Genomic DNA, 12,647 nt, shown 5'->3' on the forward strand with positions numbered 1-12,647 from the left:
TCTGTCTGTTTGTCTGTCTGTGCGTGTGTCTGTCTGTGGCATCGTAGCTCCCGAACGGATCAACCGATTTAGATTTAGTTTTTTTGTTTGAAAGCTGAATTAGTCGGGAGTGTTCTTAGCCATGTTTCGTGAAAATCGGTCCACTATGTCGGGGGTTTTTTCAAAATTTTTCAATATTTTAATTTTGTGGTTAGGTTATATTTAACCCTCTGCACTCCTAACCCAGAAGAGCTATAGAGAGAAATAACTATAATATAGAACGTAATCGATTGACCACTTGACTACGCGTCCTATAAAATGCAACGGTAAGATCTTTATTTAGCACCTATACTGGACTACCGATGCAAACGTCTGCACTCAATAAGAACATTGCTTTACCATCCTCAACCAAAAGGTTTTAACTCTCTGAATACATTGTGGATATACGACCTTTTTGCTACTTTTCTTCTCTGAACCCAAAAGGTGTTATATCCACGAGACTTGTATACAAATAAGACATTCTATATTCGAATTCCCATATTCTCCGGTCTTTTCAAAAGGTCTTAAGTCCTTAAGAATACTTCGGAGATAGAACGTTTTGTATCCAAAGTTGATCTCCGATGGTATAAGCTGCACTCTACCTCTTTGTAATCTAATCTTGCTGGCTTTTCGACGGGATCACGGGAACTTAACAGTACAGGTCGGAAAGTCTTCGTGCCAACATTTGCTGGTACAAAGCAGAAATGTTTCGAGACAGGAAACAAACTGAGTTTAATTCTTAAACCATTGCTTGAATCTTTTGTTCGGATCGTGAGTATTGTAATCCACAGTTTTTGGATAGCTAGCCATCGCGTTATGCCTGTTAGTTGTGTTACATCTTGAGATATGGTTAATCTAGCGTCTGTAGGAGCTAGCGTCTGTAGGAGTCTGAGTCCCATATCCCGTTGTACAGTCACTGGCATAAATAAGTGATGATTTATGTACTATCAGCTGCAAAAGTCCATGGTGAATTTATCAATGAATTCATTCATATTTCTCCATGCAATTTTGCAGTTCACTATCACTTTAACGTTGTGTTTGAAATTTCATACGTAATTGTCAAACGATTAAAAGCGACAAGGTACAGAAATCATCACTTATTTATGCCAGTGACTGTACAACGGAATATGGGACTGGCATTTGCGATCGCGTTTTGTGACCAAAAGCAGATAAAGCATAATAGTCAGCAGCGTCCATGTCCAGGTTTGCACCTCTTTACGCGTCTTCGGATTAGATCTTCGAACCAATTGATGTCATGATGTACGCGACCATTTTCGATGGTACCCCTCCACTGTGTAGGTGGAGACCTATAGCGATCTGAATGATGATTGTGTTGGAACCTGCCTATGATATTTTGTAATTTTTTGTGCAAGGTTTTTGACAGAGGTGTAGTAACTCCAGTTATTGCGTGCTCTTTGTTGGGGTGTATGTATTGTGCTTCCATTTCGTGTCGTCAAAGGCTCGAATCTAATTAAACGGCACTAGAACACGTGTTACTCGCCTGGGTACTGGACTGGGGATATATTGGCAACGTGTTCATTGTTTGTAAGGGCTTTAGAGATTAACCGCTGAGTATAGGGGTATTTTCAGAATTTGGGATCCCCAATTATCGTAAGTTGTTAACAAAAATTAACTCTGGGTCAGTTTTGTGACGACAATTAAGCATAAAATCTGTCTAAAAATTTACTTTTTTTCTCATTCGGAATGTAAATTATCGCTTAAAGTTTATGTAATGCATGCAATGCAGGCATGTAGCCTAATTATTGTCACAAAACTGACAGTGAGTTAATTTTTGTTAACAACTTACGCTAATTGGGGGTCCCAAATTATGAAAATGCATAAGTAGACCAAATTCTGAAAATGCATAAGCATACATGGTAAAGACTCATGTTTAATTTTAGACTACTAGCTTTTGCCCGCGGCTTCGCTCGCGTTAGAAAGAGACAAAAATAGCCTATGTCACTCTCCATCCCTGCAACTATCTCCACTTAAAAAATCACGTCAATTCGTCGCTCCGTTTTGACGTGAAAGATGGACAAACAAACAGACACACACACTTTCCCATTTATAATATTGGTATGGATTAAATTGTCTAATATGTATAATAAAATGTATCCTCTAGCAAACTTTTTTTAGGGAATTTAGAGTTTATCTCTATCATATCCTCTTCATTGTTAACGCCGGGATGTCCTAAAACAACCAGTTTTCTTCATAATGTGAGAGAAAGAGACAGAGCAACCCGACTAATGTGTGATGTTCGTTTGTTTCAGAAACCATGCGCGTGCGGTGAGCTTCCGCGCCTGCGCGCTCCGCGCGTCTACTTTATGAGGTAAATACATACATACATAAAACTAGACCAGAAATATATGACTATTGTTAAGAGGGCGCTGTTGTTCTGATGTTTGGTGACAGTTAAGTTAAGCATAGTATGAAGAAAATTATATGTACACAAGCCTTTTCCCGCGGCTTTGCTCGCGTACTAATCTAATCTTGTTTCCCAATTTTCCCATACAAAATTTGGACCCCCATTTCACCCCCTTAGGAGGTGAATTTTGAAAATTCCTTTCTTAGTGCTTCTCTACACCTTATAAGGTACCTGCGTGCCAAATTTGGAATCTCTAGGACCAGCGGTTTCCGCTGTGCGTTGACATGTCAGTCAGTCAGTCAGTTTCTTCTTTTATATGTTTTGATAGTTCTAATGAAATTCCGCAACATGGCGTAGTCATATGTTTCTGTCCAAGCTTTATATACATATACATGACTCACGTGTGGAAATTGCTCAAATTGCAGTGCCACTCTTAGCAGATAAGGAGTTGAAAAAAAAACTAAATTGTCATAGCGCAGTGACAGGTTCCTGGCCCATCGCTGAAGCCACAATTGACCCCATATCCCACAGTCGACTTCTACGACATCCACGGGAGGAAAGAGGCTAGTGATTTCTTAACCTGTCACCACCTAATTTGTAGGCTGAGGCCTGAGTGCACACTAGGGATGTTACGGACCTTCGCCTCCGGATCCGTTAAGTCGGAACTTCCTTTTGGTTTTACACCTTCGGATCCGCCTCCACCTTCGCTATTTTTTTTTACCGGAGTTGAAGGCATTGCACTTCGTTCGGCAGCGCGGCGTACTCCTATTCCCATTCCAAAATTTCTAGCCTGACAATAGTTAAAAGGTAGGTGACCAGTAGTTAGAAGGTCCTTGGCTCCGCATCCGGTAAACCTCCGGATCCGCAACTCGGCTCAACTTCGGCTCTGGCTCCGGATCAGACTCCGTTAAAAAAATAAAAGAAACTCCGGATCCGGTAAAACCACTTCCACCACATCCCTTAGCGCACGCTCATATTAGGCTTCCGACGGGGCGGGGTGCATGTCAAACAAATTGAAGCTCATACAAGTGTCCTGAGTAGACGCACGCTCGCCCGCCCCGCCGAACGCTCCGCTCTGAGCGTCCACTCAAGCCTCACACCTCAGACACTGACGATCAAATATATGAAAGACGCGCGTTCCTAGCACACAGTCTAAGCTCGTGTAGCGTACGCGACTACGCGTACTATGCTTGTATGAGTGAAATATGCGCTGACAGGTCGACTGTTCGCGTTTTTGACAGGCGGTAACTGTGAGGTAACCGAGAGGTGGTGGGCGGCACTTTAAGCGGGGAGCGGGAGTGGCCATGCATACTGTACGATAGTAGGTACTCTTTATTGTGCTTACACTAAGAAATTACTGACATATATTATTCTCAGTATGCTTATCAGATAATGTTTCGATTACCTACGTCTTCATATACAAGTATACCTTTATTAATGTTGTCACACATACGCAGAAAATCGTTATCAGTGTTCGTGATAATGTATCATTTATATTGATAATAAGAAATGGGAATTGGGATCGGAAAAGAAGAAGGAAAATAAGGCGAGCAAATTAATTATACAAATAATACACGTATTATGAATGTGAAAGTTTCTTTCGTTGGTTGGCTTTAGTATAGTTGTTAGATTTATGAGGTCAAACCTCATAGGAATCCATACTAATATTATAAATGGTAAAGTGTGTCTTTCACGGCAAAACGGAGCGACGAATTGACGTGATTTTTTAAGTGGAGATAGTTGAAGAGATTTAGAGTGACATAGGCTACTTTTTGTCTCCTTCTAACCCTCTACTTCTCTAGAATGGGGGGTGGAAGATTGTATGGAACATTCCGCAATTTTCGAACTGAACGCCAGCGAAGCCGCAGGCAAAAGGCTAGTATGCCTATATTTTAATGTTCGACTACTAAAAAGGACTATGCAAAAATGTGTCAATTGTTCAGAAACAAATTACTTACAACTTCTGAAATAGGACTTATTTATTCTGAAAGTTATCTCATATTTTTTTCTCAAACATGCAATGAAATATTGTCTTCACGTTCCTTAAAATGGGCTGGGAAGTATCGCTTTTTGGGCGCAACAACTCGAGAGGACTGTAAAGGGATTTCATATTATTTTTTAGGCCTAGGCCTGCAAAGTAACTTTTTTTATAAAATATTGTCCTTTAGAGCATTTTTTTTTATTTCATTGTATGTTTGAGGAAAGCACTATACATGCCTCGGCGTGAAAACGGATTTCCGGCCTCGTATCCCTATCCGGCCTCGCTCGCACGCTCGCTCGGCCGTATATACCCACTTGGCCGGAAATCCTCATTTTCCCGGCCTCTGATGTAATGTACTATTTAACGGAAAGTTCGAATTTAACGCGAGCGAAGCCGCGGGCAAAAGCTATTATTATCATACATATAAAACAACGTCTGTCTGTATCAAAAGAACGGATTTTCATGAGAATCATTAGGCTTTCATCCATGAATAGTTAGAGTAATTTTTGAGGAAGGTTTAGTATAACTTCAAAATGTTGTCTAACCCATACGAAGCCGTAGTGGGTTGAGTAGTTTTATAAAATTTTTAATATTAATACAAATTGTAAAAGTGAAAAAGGAAGTTTGTAACTCGTACTTACAATTTTTAACGAGACAGGATCTTTTCACCAGGATCCACTTTTGTTTAGTTACGCGTCTCTCATAGTTAATATATCCACAGCTGTAGTTATATCGCGCCATTGTAGTCGCGTCGCCGCATTGTGTCGCGTCGCGTCGCGTTATTACGACAAGACAATGTGGCCCCTTTTCATGCGTCTCGTAGAGATGTACAGTCAGACGTACATAGAAATGTACCGAATATGAAATGAAATGAAATACAGAAGTATAATGTTGTTTTAGCATCCTAAGGTAGTCCAGATCCTTTAGCACAACTTGCCTTGTCACGCGCGAGTCCATTCATCATGCGCGACTTCAAGTATCTCGCGTGCGACAAGGCAAGTTGTGTTAGAGGGTCAGAGGTGCAAAGGGCCTTCACAAACTCTCGCCACGCCTTCCTATCTTCAATGACCCTCATGGCCTCGCTCCAGCTCAAACCAGTCGCAGCTCATTTTCGACGGACCGCTTCCAAGAGTAAACAGGGTGCCCGGGGCCACGGCTTGCATTTTGTGGTTTCCAGCCGAAAGCAATGCTTGCGTTATTTTATTTCTTTCCCCTCTCCGAATAGTGTGTCCAATCCATTTCCATTTTCGTGACGCAATTTATGATAAGGACTAGCTTTTCCTCGCAATTCTGTAAGATAAAGTTAATTTTCAGCCGTATGGTTACCAATTTAAAGTTTGTCTAGGTACATATGAAAGAAAATAAATATGTATTTATGTATATACTTTTAAACTACCATAAAATTTTTCCTTAAGAGGAAACGGAAATCCACTTCTTCATGAAAACGTACTTGTAGTCCATATTTTGTGAAAATATTTATTTATAGGACTGTTTTATGAAAAGGTGATTGAAAGCATAAATTCTGTCCAGTTTAGACATGTGAATGTGATTAATAGTATGACAACCAAATAAGATTAAAAATCAACATCCATACTAATATTATAAATGGGATAGTGTGTGTGTCTGTGTGTTTATCCGTCTTTCACGGCAAAACGAAGCGACGGATTGACGTGATCTTTTTAAGTGGAGATAGTTAAAGGGATGGATAGTGACATAAAATTTCTCAAAAATGTTCTCTCTGTTCTCTACAAAACCCCTTACAAGAAATATGACGTCATGAGTACCAAAAACTTTACATCCTACAAAAGTAACTTGTGAACTTCAACAACCCAAATGCAGGAAGAAATGAATTATCTTCAAATGCAAACGACTAAACTATTGCAGACAAATACATTTTACGCCTGACTGTACACCCATCTTAAAATCGTATTTCAACAGTGCACCTTCCTCTCTTGTTATAAGGACGAAAATTCATAAGTACAAAGTATGGTCTCCATCATATATATCGAAACGGCCAAAATGTTCAGAAATGTCTAAGCACGCACTCTAACGCTTGAGTATAGGGGTCTGTTCAGATATTGTGAGCACCGCGGCCGGTGAGATGCGTATGACTGTGCTTGACTGCACCGCTGGCACTATTTTATGTGCACCATTGTTAAGATCTCGAGATCTCGTAGCGCCTTACAGCTTAGTTCGAGCTAAACAAAACCTCTGACAAACCAGCTTAACTTGATCTTAACATCCATTGCAAGTAGGTTTTATACCGACCGACTTGGCACGATGAATGAGCTTCTACGCTTGTTATATTGTTGTGAGAGTACTAAGATATACCTACAACCTACAACACAGATTAGTATAATATTATGTAGTATTTGTAAGCTTACAGTGGGGGGTGGTCAAAATAAGGTCAAATAGATAAAGTCACTCATGAATAGGCGAGAAGACGAAAAAAACTAATTAGTCCGTCAGTTAGATTATCAAAGAACTTGAGACACGTATTTTTTTCTTTTTTCTCGTAAACGAAAAATGACGACGGTACAGTGCGTTGAAGTTTCGCGTGACGTCACGCCTAGGTACAATTATTACTTAGAAGTGACGTCACAAGCCCCCGCTCCGGAACTTTGATGCTCTATATCTTTGTATTTTTTCATTAATTAGAAAAAGCGAAAAATATGTGTTCAGTATTTTTGGACGATCTAACTGACGGACTAAACAGAATGCTGTTTTTTTATGTAGTCGTCACCCCCATTGTGTAAAATACTCTTCAATTTTGTCAAATTATTTGGATATAGTGGACCGGATTGGAAATATGGGAGCATAGGTTCGAATCCTACCGACTGCGCCAAATACTAGGAATCATACAATGAAATCACGTCAGATAATTTTCCAATGTGTTACCAGCAAGTAGGTTTTTACGTATTTAACTTAACCATGGCCTTAATTTAATAAATAAATAAAATGATTTTATAAACTTTCTGACAAAAATCTATTACCTGTAGGGCTAGCATATGATTGCCGCGAGAGTATGTCGCGGCGAGATAGACTACCTGTCCTTTAGGCCTAGCACATGATGGCCGCGGGAGTATGTCGCCGCGAGATAGACTACCCGTCCTTATGTCATTAATACAGTTAGAAGAAGACGTGGCATCTATCTCGCGGCGACATACTCCCGCGGCCATCATGTGCTAGGCCTACTGATGTCATTAATACAAGTAGACAAAGACTTGTCATCTATCTCGCGGCGACATACTCTCGCAACAATCAGGCGGAACGGACGTCTCCGCCACGCCGCCTGAATGTAATTCAAAAAACGTCTCCTCTCTCGAGGGCGCGTCTTACGTCCTTCCTATACAAAATGTACTGAGGAGACGTTTTTTGAATTACATTCAGGCGGCGTGGCGGAGACGTCCGTTCCGCGCCGCGAGACATGCGTCGCCTGAGTGGGGACGCTGCCTTATGTATTAGAAATATGAGTAATGACAATTACGAAGTGTACACAGTACATTGAATGTGCGGATTTGGAAAAAAATAATTTTGCAGTTAATTTAAATAATTATGATTTGCTGACATACGCAAACGATTGCTAATGGATCATAATATTATTATCAGAATTATTAAATGCCAGGGTTGTGGTAACACACTGTTGACTGATTTATTAATTATTATTTTCGCTTGCATGCCTTGTACCCACTATGTATGTCAGGACTTTTTTCAATTTTTTTTTCAGAGTGTGCGAAGGAGCACCATGTGGGGAGCGCGCGCGTGGGTCGTGCTCGCGGCCGTCGCGTGGTGCGCGCGCGCCGGCCCCGGCCCGCCCGCGCCCCCTGCGCCCGCGTTCGCCTTCGCGCATGCGCTGTACAACCTCAGCATACCGGAGAACAGGTGAGACCGTGGAATCCAACACCTTCGCTCACTCTTTTGTCTCACTTCGAAGACAGCGTTCAGAAGGGTAGTGAGGGGGGGAGAGCTCGCGCCCCCTGCGCAAGCATTCGCCTTTGCGCAATTGCTGTACAACCTCAGCATACCGGAGAACAGGTAAGTCTAAATAGTGCGGTGTATACGTACCCAGTCTGTAGTTCTAGAGATAGATTTAATTTTTTCTGGCGGTATACCACAACTTGTGTTGTCCGCGTGCGACTTCTAGTAGGTCGGGCAGGTATGGCCTCGCGAGAGAGAACGCAAATTGTGCCAGACCGCCGGTAAGTAAAAGAGACAGATGCTTCACTCTGGGCGGAAATTTTCTCGTTTTAATATCTATACGTATCTGTATCAATATCAATGTGTGTTCTAGTTCACCCTGGAACCTTTTAAGTAAAGCCTCCGCCACACATAAAGCGTTTTAAAAGCGTAGCGTTAGCGCATTCAGCTCGCGCTCGTTAGTTCCCGCCGGCGTCCGCTGGGAGCAACGCCGGCGTTCGTCCGGCGAACCGCTATCATTGCGCTCCGCTGACGCTCCGCCTATCACTGTCAAAACACACATGTGTCGCCGAGCTTTAATTTAGTTTTACAACCATGATAAACGTATAAAGTATTCGTCTTGAAAACATGTAACTAATAATTCAGGCGTTCGTTCTTTTAAACTTCTTTCAGGATAAAATTAGAATAAAACAGGTACGTATTTAGTTACTAGGGTACTGTGAAAGCTTCAAAGCTTGTGCTTAAAGCCTTTTCATACAGCCTTGAATCAAACTTGAAGCGAGAAAAGCTTAACTGTGTAAAAAAGAAGCCTGAAGGCGTGAAAAGCAGCTTTCTTGCACCTTAGCCTTACTGCCAGTGCTACGTAAATTAGCACTACTTTACACAATACTTAAAGCCACGCTAGTGAACTCAAGTGTGCGTCAACTTAAATGGTCTAGTCAAGTTAATCCTTCAATAATATCTCACCTTAAATATTTCATAATCTTCATGTGACTTATTTCCAATATTACCTTGGGTCTTATTCGACATGCTGTTAACTTTCGCGTCTACTTCAAATCATTATTCTCTCACAAGTTGATTATGTTAAAGCCTCGGCCAAACATAGGGCGTTTTGATAGCGTAGCGTTAGCGGAGCGTTAGCGGAGCGTTAGCGGAGCGGAATACGCGCAAGTTGCAAGCGTATTCAAAGTAGATAAGCTAAATGGTTAACATTTAATCCATATTCAGGCAAGTCCGCTCCCAACGGGCGCTGTGTTATGTGTGACCGCGCGAACGTTTTGCGCCGCCGATCCGCTTTGATTACGCTCGCAATCTGCTCTGTCCGGCGCACCGCCATCATTGCGCTCCGCTAAGGGTGCGTCCCACGAGATATAACGTTAATATATATAATTTCATGTTACTAACGTTCAGCAGCAATAATGAACGTTAGATATAACACCAAAATCAATACTTTTGTAATAAATAACGCTGAATTGCCATAATATTAGTTTTACATAACGTTTTTTAATATAACGTTTACGTTACTTAATTTCAGTTTATATACCATACACTACGTATACCGTTCACCGTGCATAACATTTCTTAATATAATGTTTAAATTAGCTAATTTCAGTTTATACATATACCACACACTAAGTATACCGTCCACCATAAATAACATTAGTTAATATAACGAATATTTAATATCAGTTTATATATACCATACCGTTCTCCATATATAACATTTAACTGTTGCTAAGAAAGTAGGTTTAGGTTAGGTTAGAACTGCGACCCCCACACAAAACTGTTGCTAAGAAAGTAGGTTTAGGTTAGGTTAGAACTGCGACCCCCACACAAAACTGTTGCTAAGAAAGTAGGTTTAAGTTAGGTTAGAACTGCGACCCCCATACAAAACTGTTGCTAAGAGAGTTGGTTTAGGTTAGGTTAGAACTGCAACCCCCACACAAAACTGTTGCTAAGAAAGTAGGTTTAGGTTAGGTTAGAACTGCGACCCCCACACAAAACTGTTGCTAAGAAAGTAGGTTTAGGTTGGGTTAGAACTGCGACCCCCATACAAAACTGTTGCTAAGAGAGTAGGTTTAGGTTAGGTTAGAACTGCGACCCCCACACAAAACTGTTGCTAAGAAAGTAGGTTTAGGTTAGGTTAGAACTGCGACCCCACACAAAACTGTTGCTAAGAAAGTAGGTTTAGGTTAGGTTAGAACTGCGACCCCCCACACAAAACTGTTGCTAAGAAAGTAGGTTTAGGTTAGGTTAGAACTGCGACCCCCACACAAAACTGTTGCTAAGAAAGTAGGTTTAGGTTAGATTAGAACTGCGACCCCCATACAAAACTGTTGCTAAGAGAGTAGGTTTAGGTTAGGTTAGAACTGCGACCCCCACACAAAACTGTTGCTAAGAAAGTAGGTTTAGGTTAGGTTAGAACTGCGACCCCCACACAAAACTGTTGCTAAGAAAGTAGGTTTAGGTTAGGTTAGAACTGCGACCCCCATACAAAACTGTTGTTAAGAGAGTAGGTTTAGGTTAGGTTAGAACTGCGACCCCCACACAAAACTGTTGCTAAGAAAGTAGGTTTAGGTTAGGTTAGAACTGCGACCCCCATACAAAACTGTTGCTAAGAAAGTGGGTTAGGTTAGGTTATTATGCATTTAAAATCTTACACACAGAATGAACATTACGCCTTTTGATGTTAGATTAATTGAAAAATATATGTTATTAATATTAGGTATCCCAAACGTTATAAACATAGATCTTAGATATTATGAATATTACACCTTTTGATGTTAGAATAATTGATTAATATATGTTATAAATATTAGGTATCCTTAACGTTATATACATTAATCTTTATATACACTGATATTATAGAGAATAAACATTATCCACTTCGAAATTAGATGATTTGCTATTATCGATTTTGAGCATTATAACCAGTGAACGTTATGCTGAACAAGCTTATACAAAGTGAGCGTATATTTTATAAGTAATATACGATACGTTCTTATATCTCGTATTACTTACCCCTCCGCTAACGCTGCGCTCTCAAGACGCGCAAGTGTGACCGAGCTTTAAATGTTGAATCACACGCACCCGAAACTCACGTTAAAACAAATACATAAATCCAATCAATTTTCTTAGAATTATTATGACTGCAAGTCTGCACTTGGTTTGGTCATTGGATAGTGTATTTGTACCAAGTTTCGCCCTGTTTTAGTCATAATACTAATATGTACTTTATTAATTCCTCAGCGCTCCACGCACAGCGGCGCTCCCACCGCCGGCCTCGGCTCCGCTTGGCGTCCGGCTCCCGTCCGGCGCGCACGTCCGGTTTCGGATACGGCACGGCGACAAGGACAAGTTCTTCAAGGCGGAGGACCGCGCTGTGGGCGACTTCGCGTTCTGCTTCATCAGGACACGAGCGGGGCACGCTGACGTGCTCAATAGGGAGAGGAAGGACTTTTATAAACTCGAAGTAAGTCCTTCACAAATACTTAAGTCAGTCTTACTAATCGTGTCTAATACGGACGCCGTATCAGATTCGTCACGGCGACAAACACAATCTCTTCAAGGCACGCTAGTGTGTAAAGAGCGAAAGCAAGGATTATTTATATAGGATTTACATACTTAGTTCATACTAAGAATCGTACCTCGATTTTTTAGCGCCACCTATTAAATACTATCATAACTACACTGATGATGCCTACATATTTATTTTTTCAAAATGTGTTCTTATAAAACATAAAAACACGCAAATAAATTTGGGGAAAATATGATTTTGACCACTTCCAGGCTGCGAACAGCGCCATCTAGTTTTAAACTTAAAAGGCCCATACATTTCAGGGGTAGGTACGCTTTTTTGTATGGGCTTTGTCAGTCCAGTATTCATTCTTGCTCGAAGTAAGTACTTAATTTATTGACGCTGCTCGTTTCTAATACGGACGTCCGTTTTGGCTCCGACGCGGCGATAAACACAAGCTCTTCAAGGCACGCTGATATGCTCAATAGGGAGAAGAAGGACTTATAAACTTGAAGTACCTCTCAAATACTTAAGTCGGCCATAATAGTCGTGTCTTACACGGATGTCCGTTCCGTATCCGGTACGGAAATAAAGGAAAAAAACATGTTTAAAATGTAGGACCGAGTCAATGTCTTTTATCAAACATATATATAACTCCGTATAGACAGATAAAGTCTAAGGAAAAAACGTACCTCAGTACCATACAGAAAAAGGTAAGGTGGCCTAGATGGCATTACACCCTTGGGGTGCGCTCAGCTAGATGGCGCTAATATTAATATTTGACGTTTTAACACATATCAAGCTAAGAATATGGGCCAAATTGTCAAAACTGAGGTTCAAAAGTTTTA

The 12,647-nt window shown here is 40.9% G+C and overlaps 1 protein-coding gene across 1 annotated transcript in view; it reads left to right on the plus strand.

Annotated features, from left to right (window-relative positions):
- LOC125228604 (fat-like cadherin-related tumor suppressor homolog) overlaps window positions 1-12,647 on the plus strand; it is a 258,065-nt gene that overhangs the window by 159,998 nt on the left and 85,420 nt on the right. Inside the window, exons 2-4 of the mRNA XM_048133244.1 lie at window positions 2,289-2,347; window positions 8,092-8,246; window positions 11,532-11,754. Of these exons, the coding sequence (XP_047989201.1) occupies window positions 8,110-8,246; window positions 11,532-11,754 (360 nt within the window). The 5' untranslated portion in view covers window positions 2,289-2,347; window positions 8,092-8,109. The remainder of the gene's footprint in view (window positions 1-2,288; window positions 2,348-8,091; window positions 8,247-11,531; window positions 11,755-12,647) is intronic.

This window comes from Leguminivora glycinivorella, chromosome 8 (assembly GCF_023078275.1).
Source record: "Leguminivora glycinivorella isolate SPB_JAAS2020 chromosome 8, LegGlyc_1.1, whole genome shotgun sequence".
In the NCBI taxonomy this organism is placed as follows: Eukaryota; Metazoa; Arthropoda; class Insecta; order Lepidoptera; family Tortricidae; genus Leguminivora; species Leguminivora glycinivorella.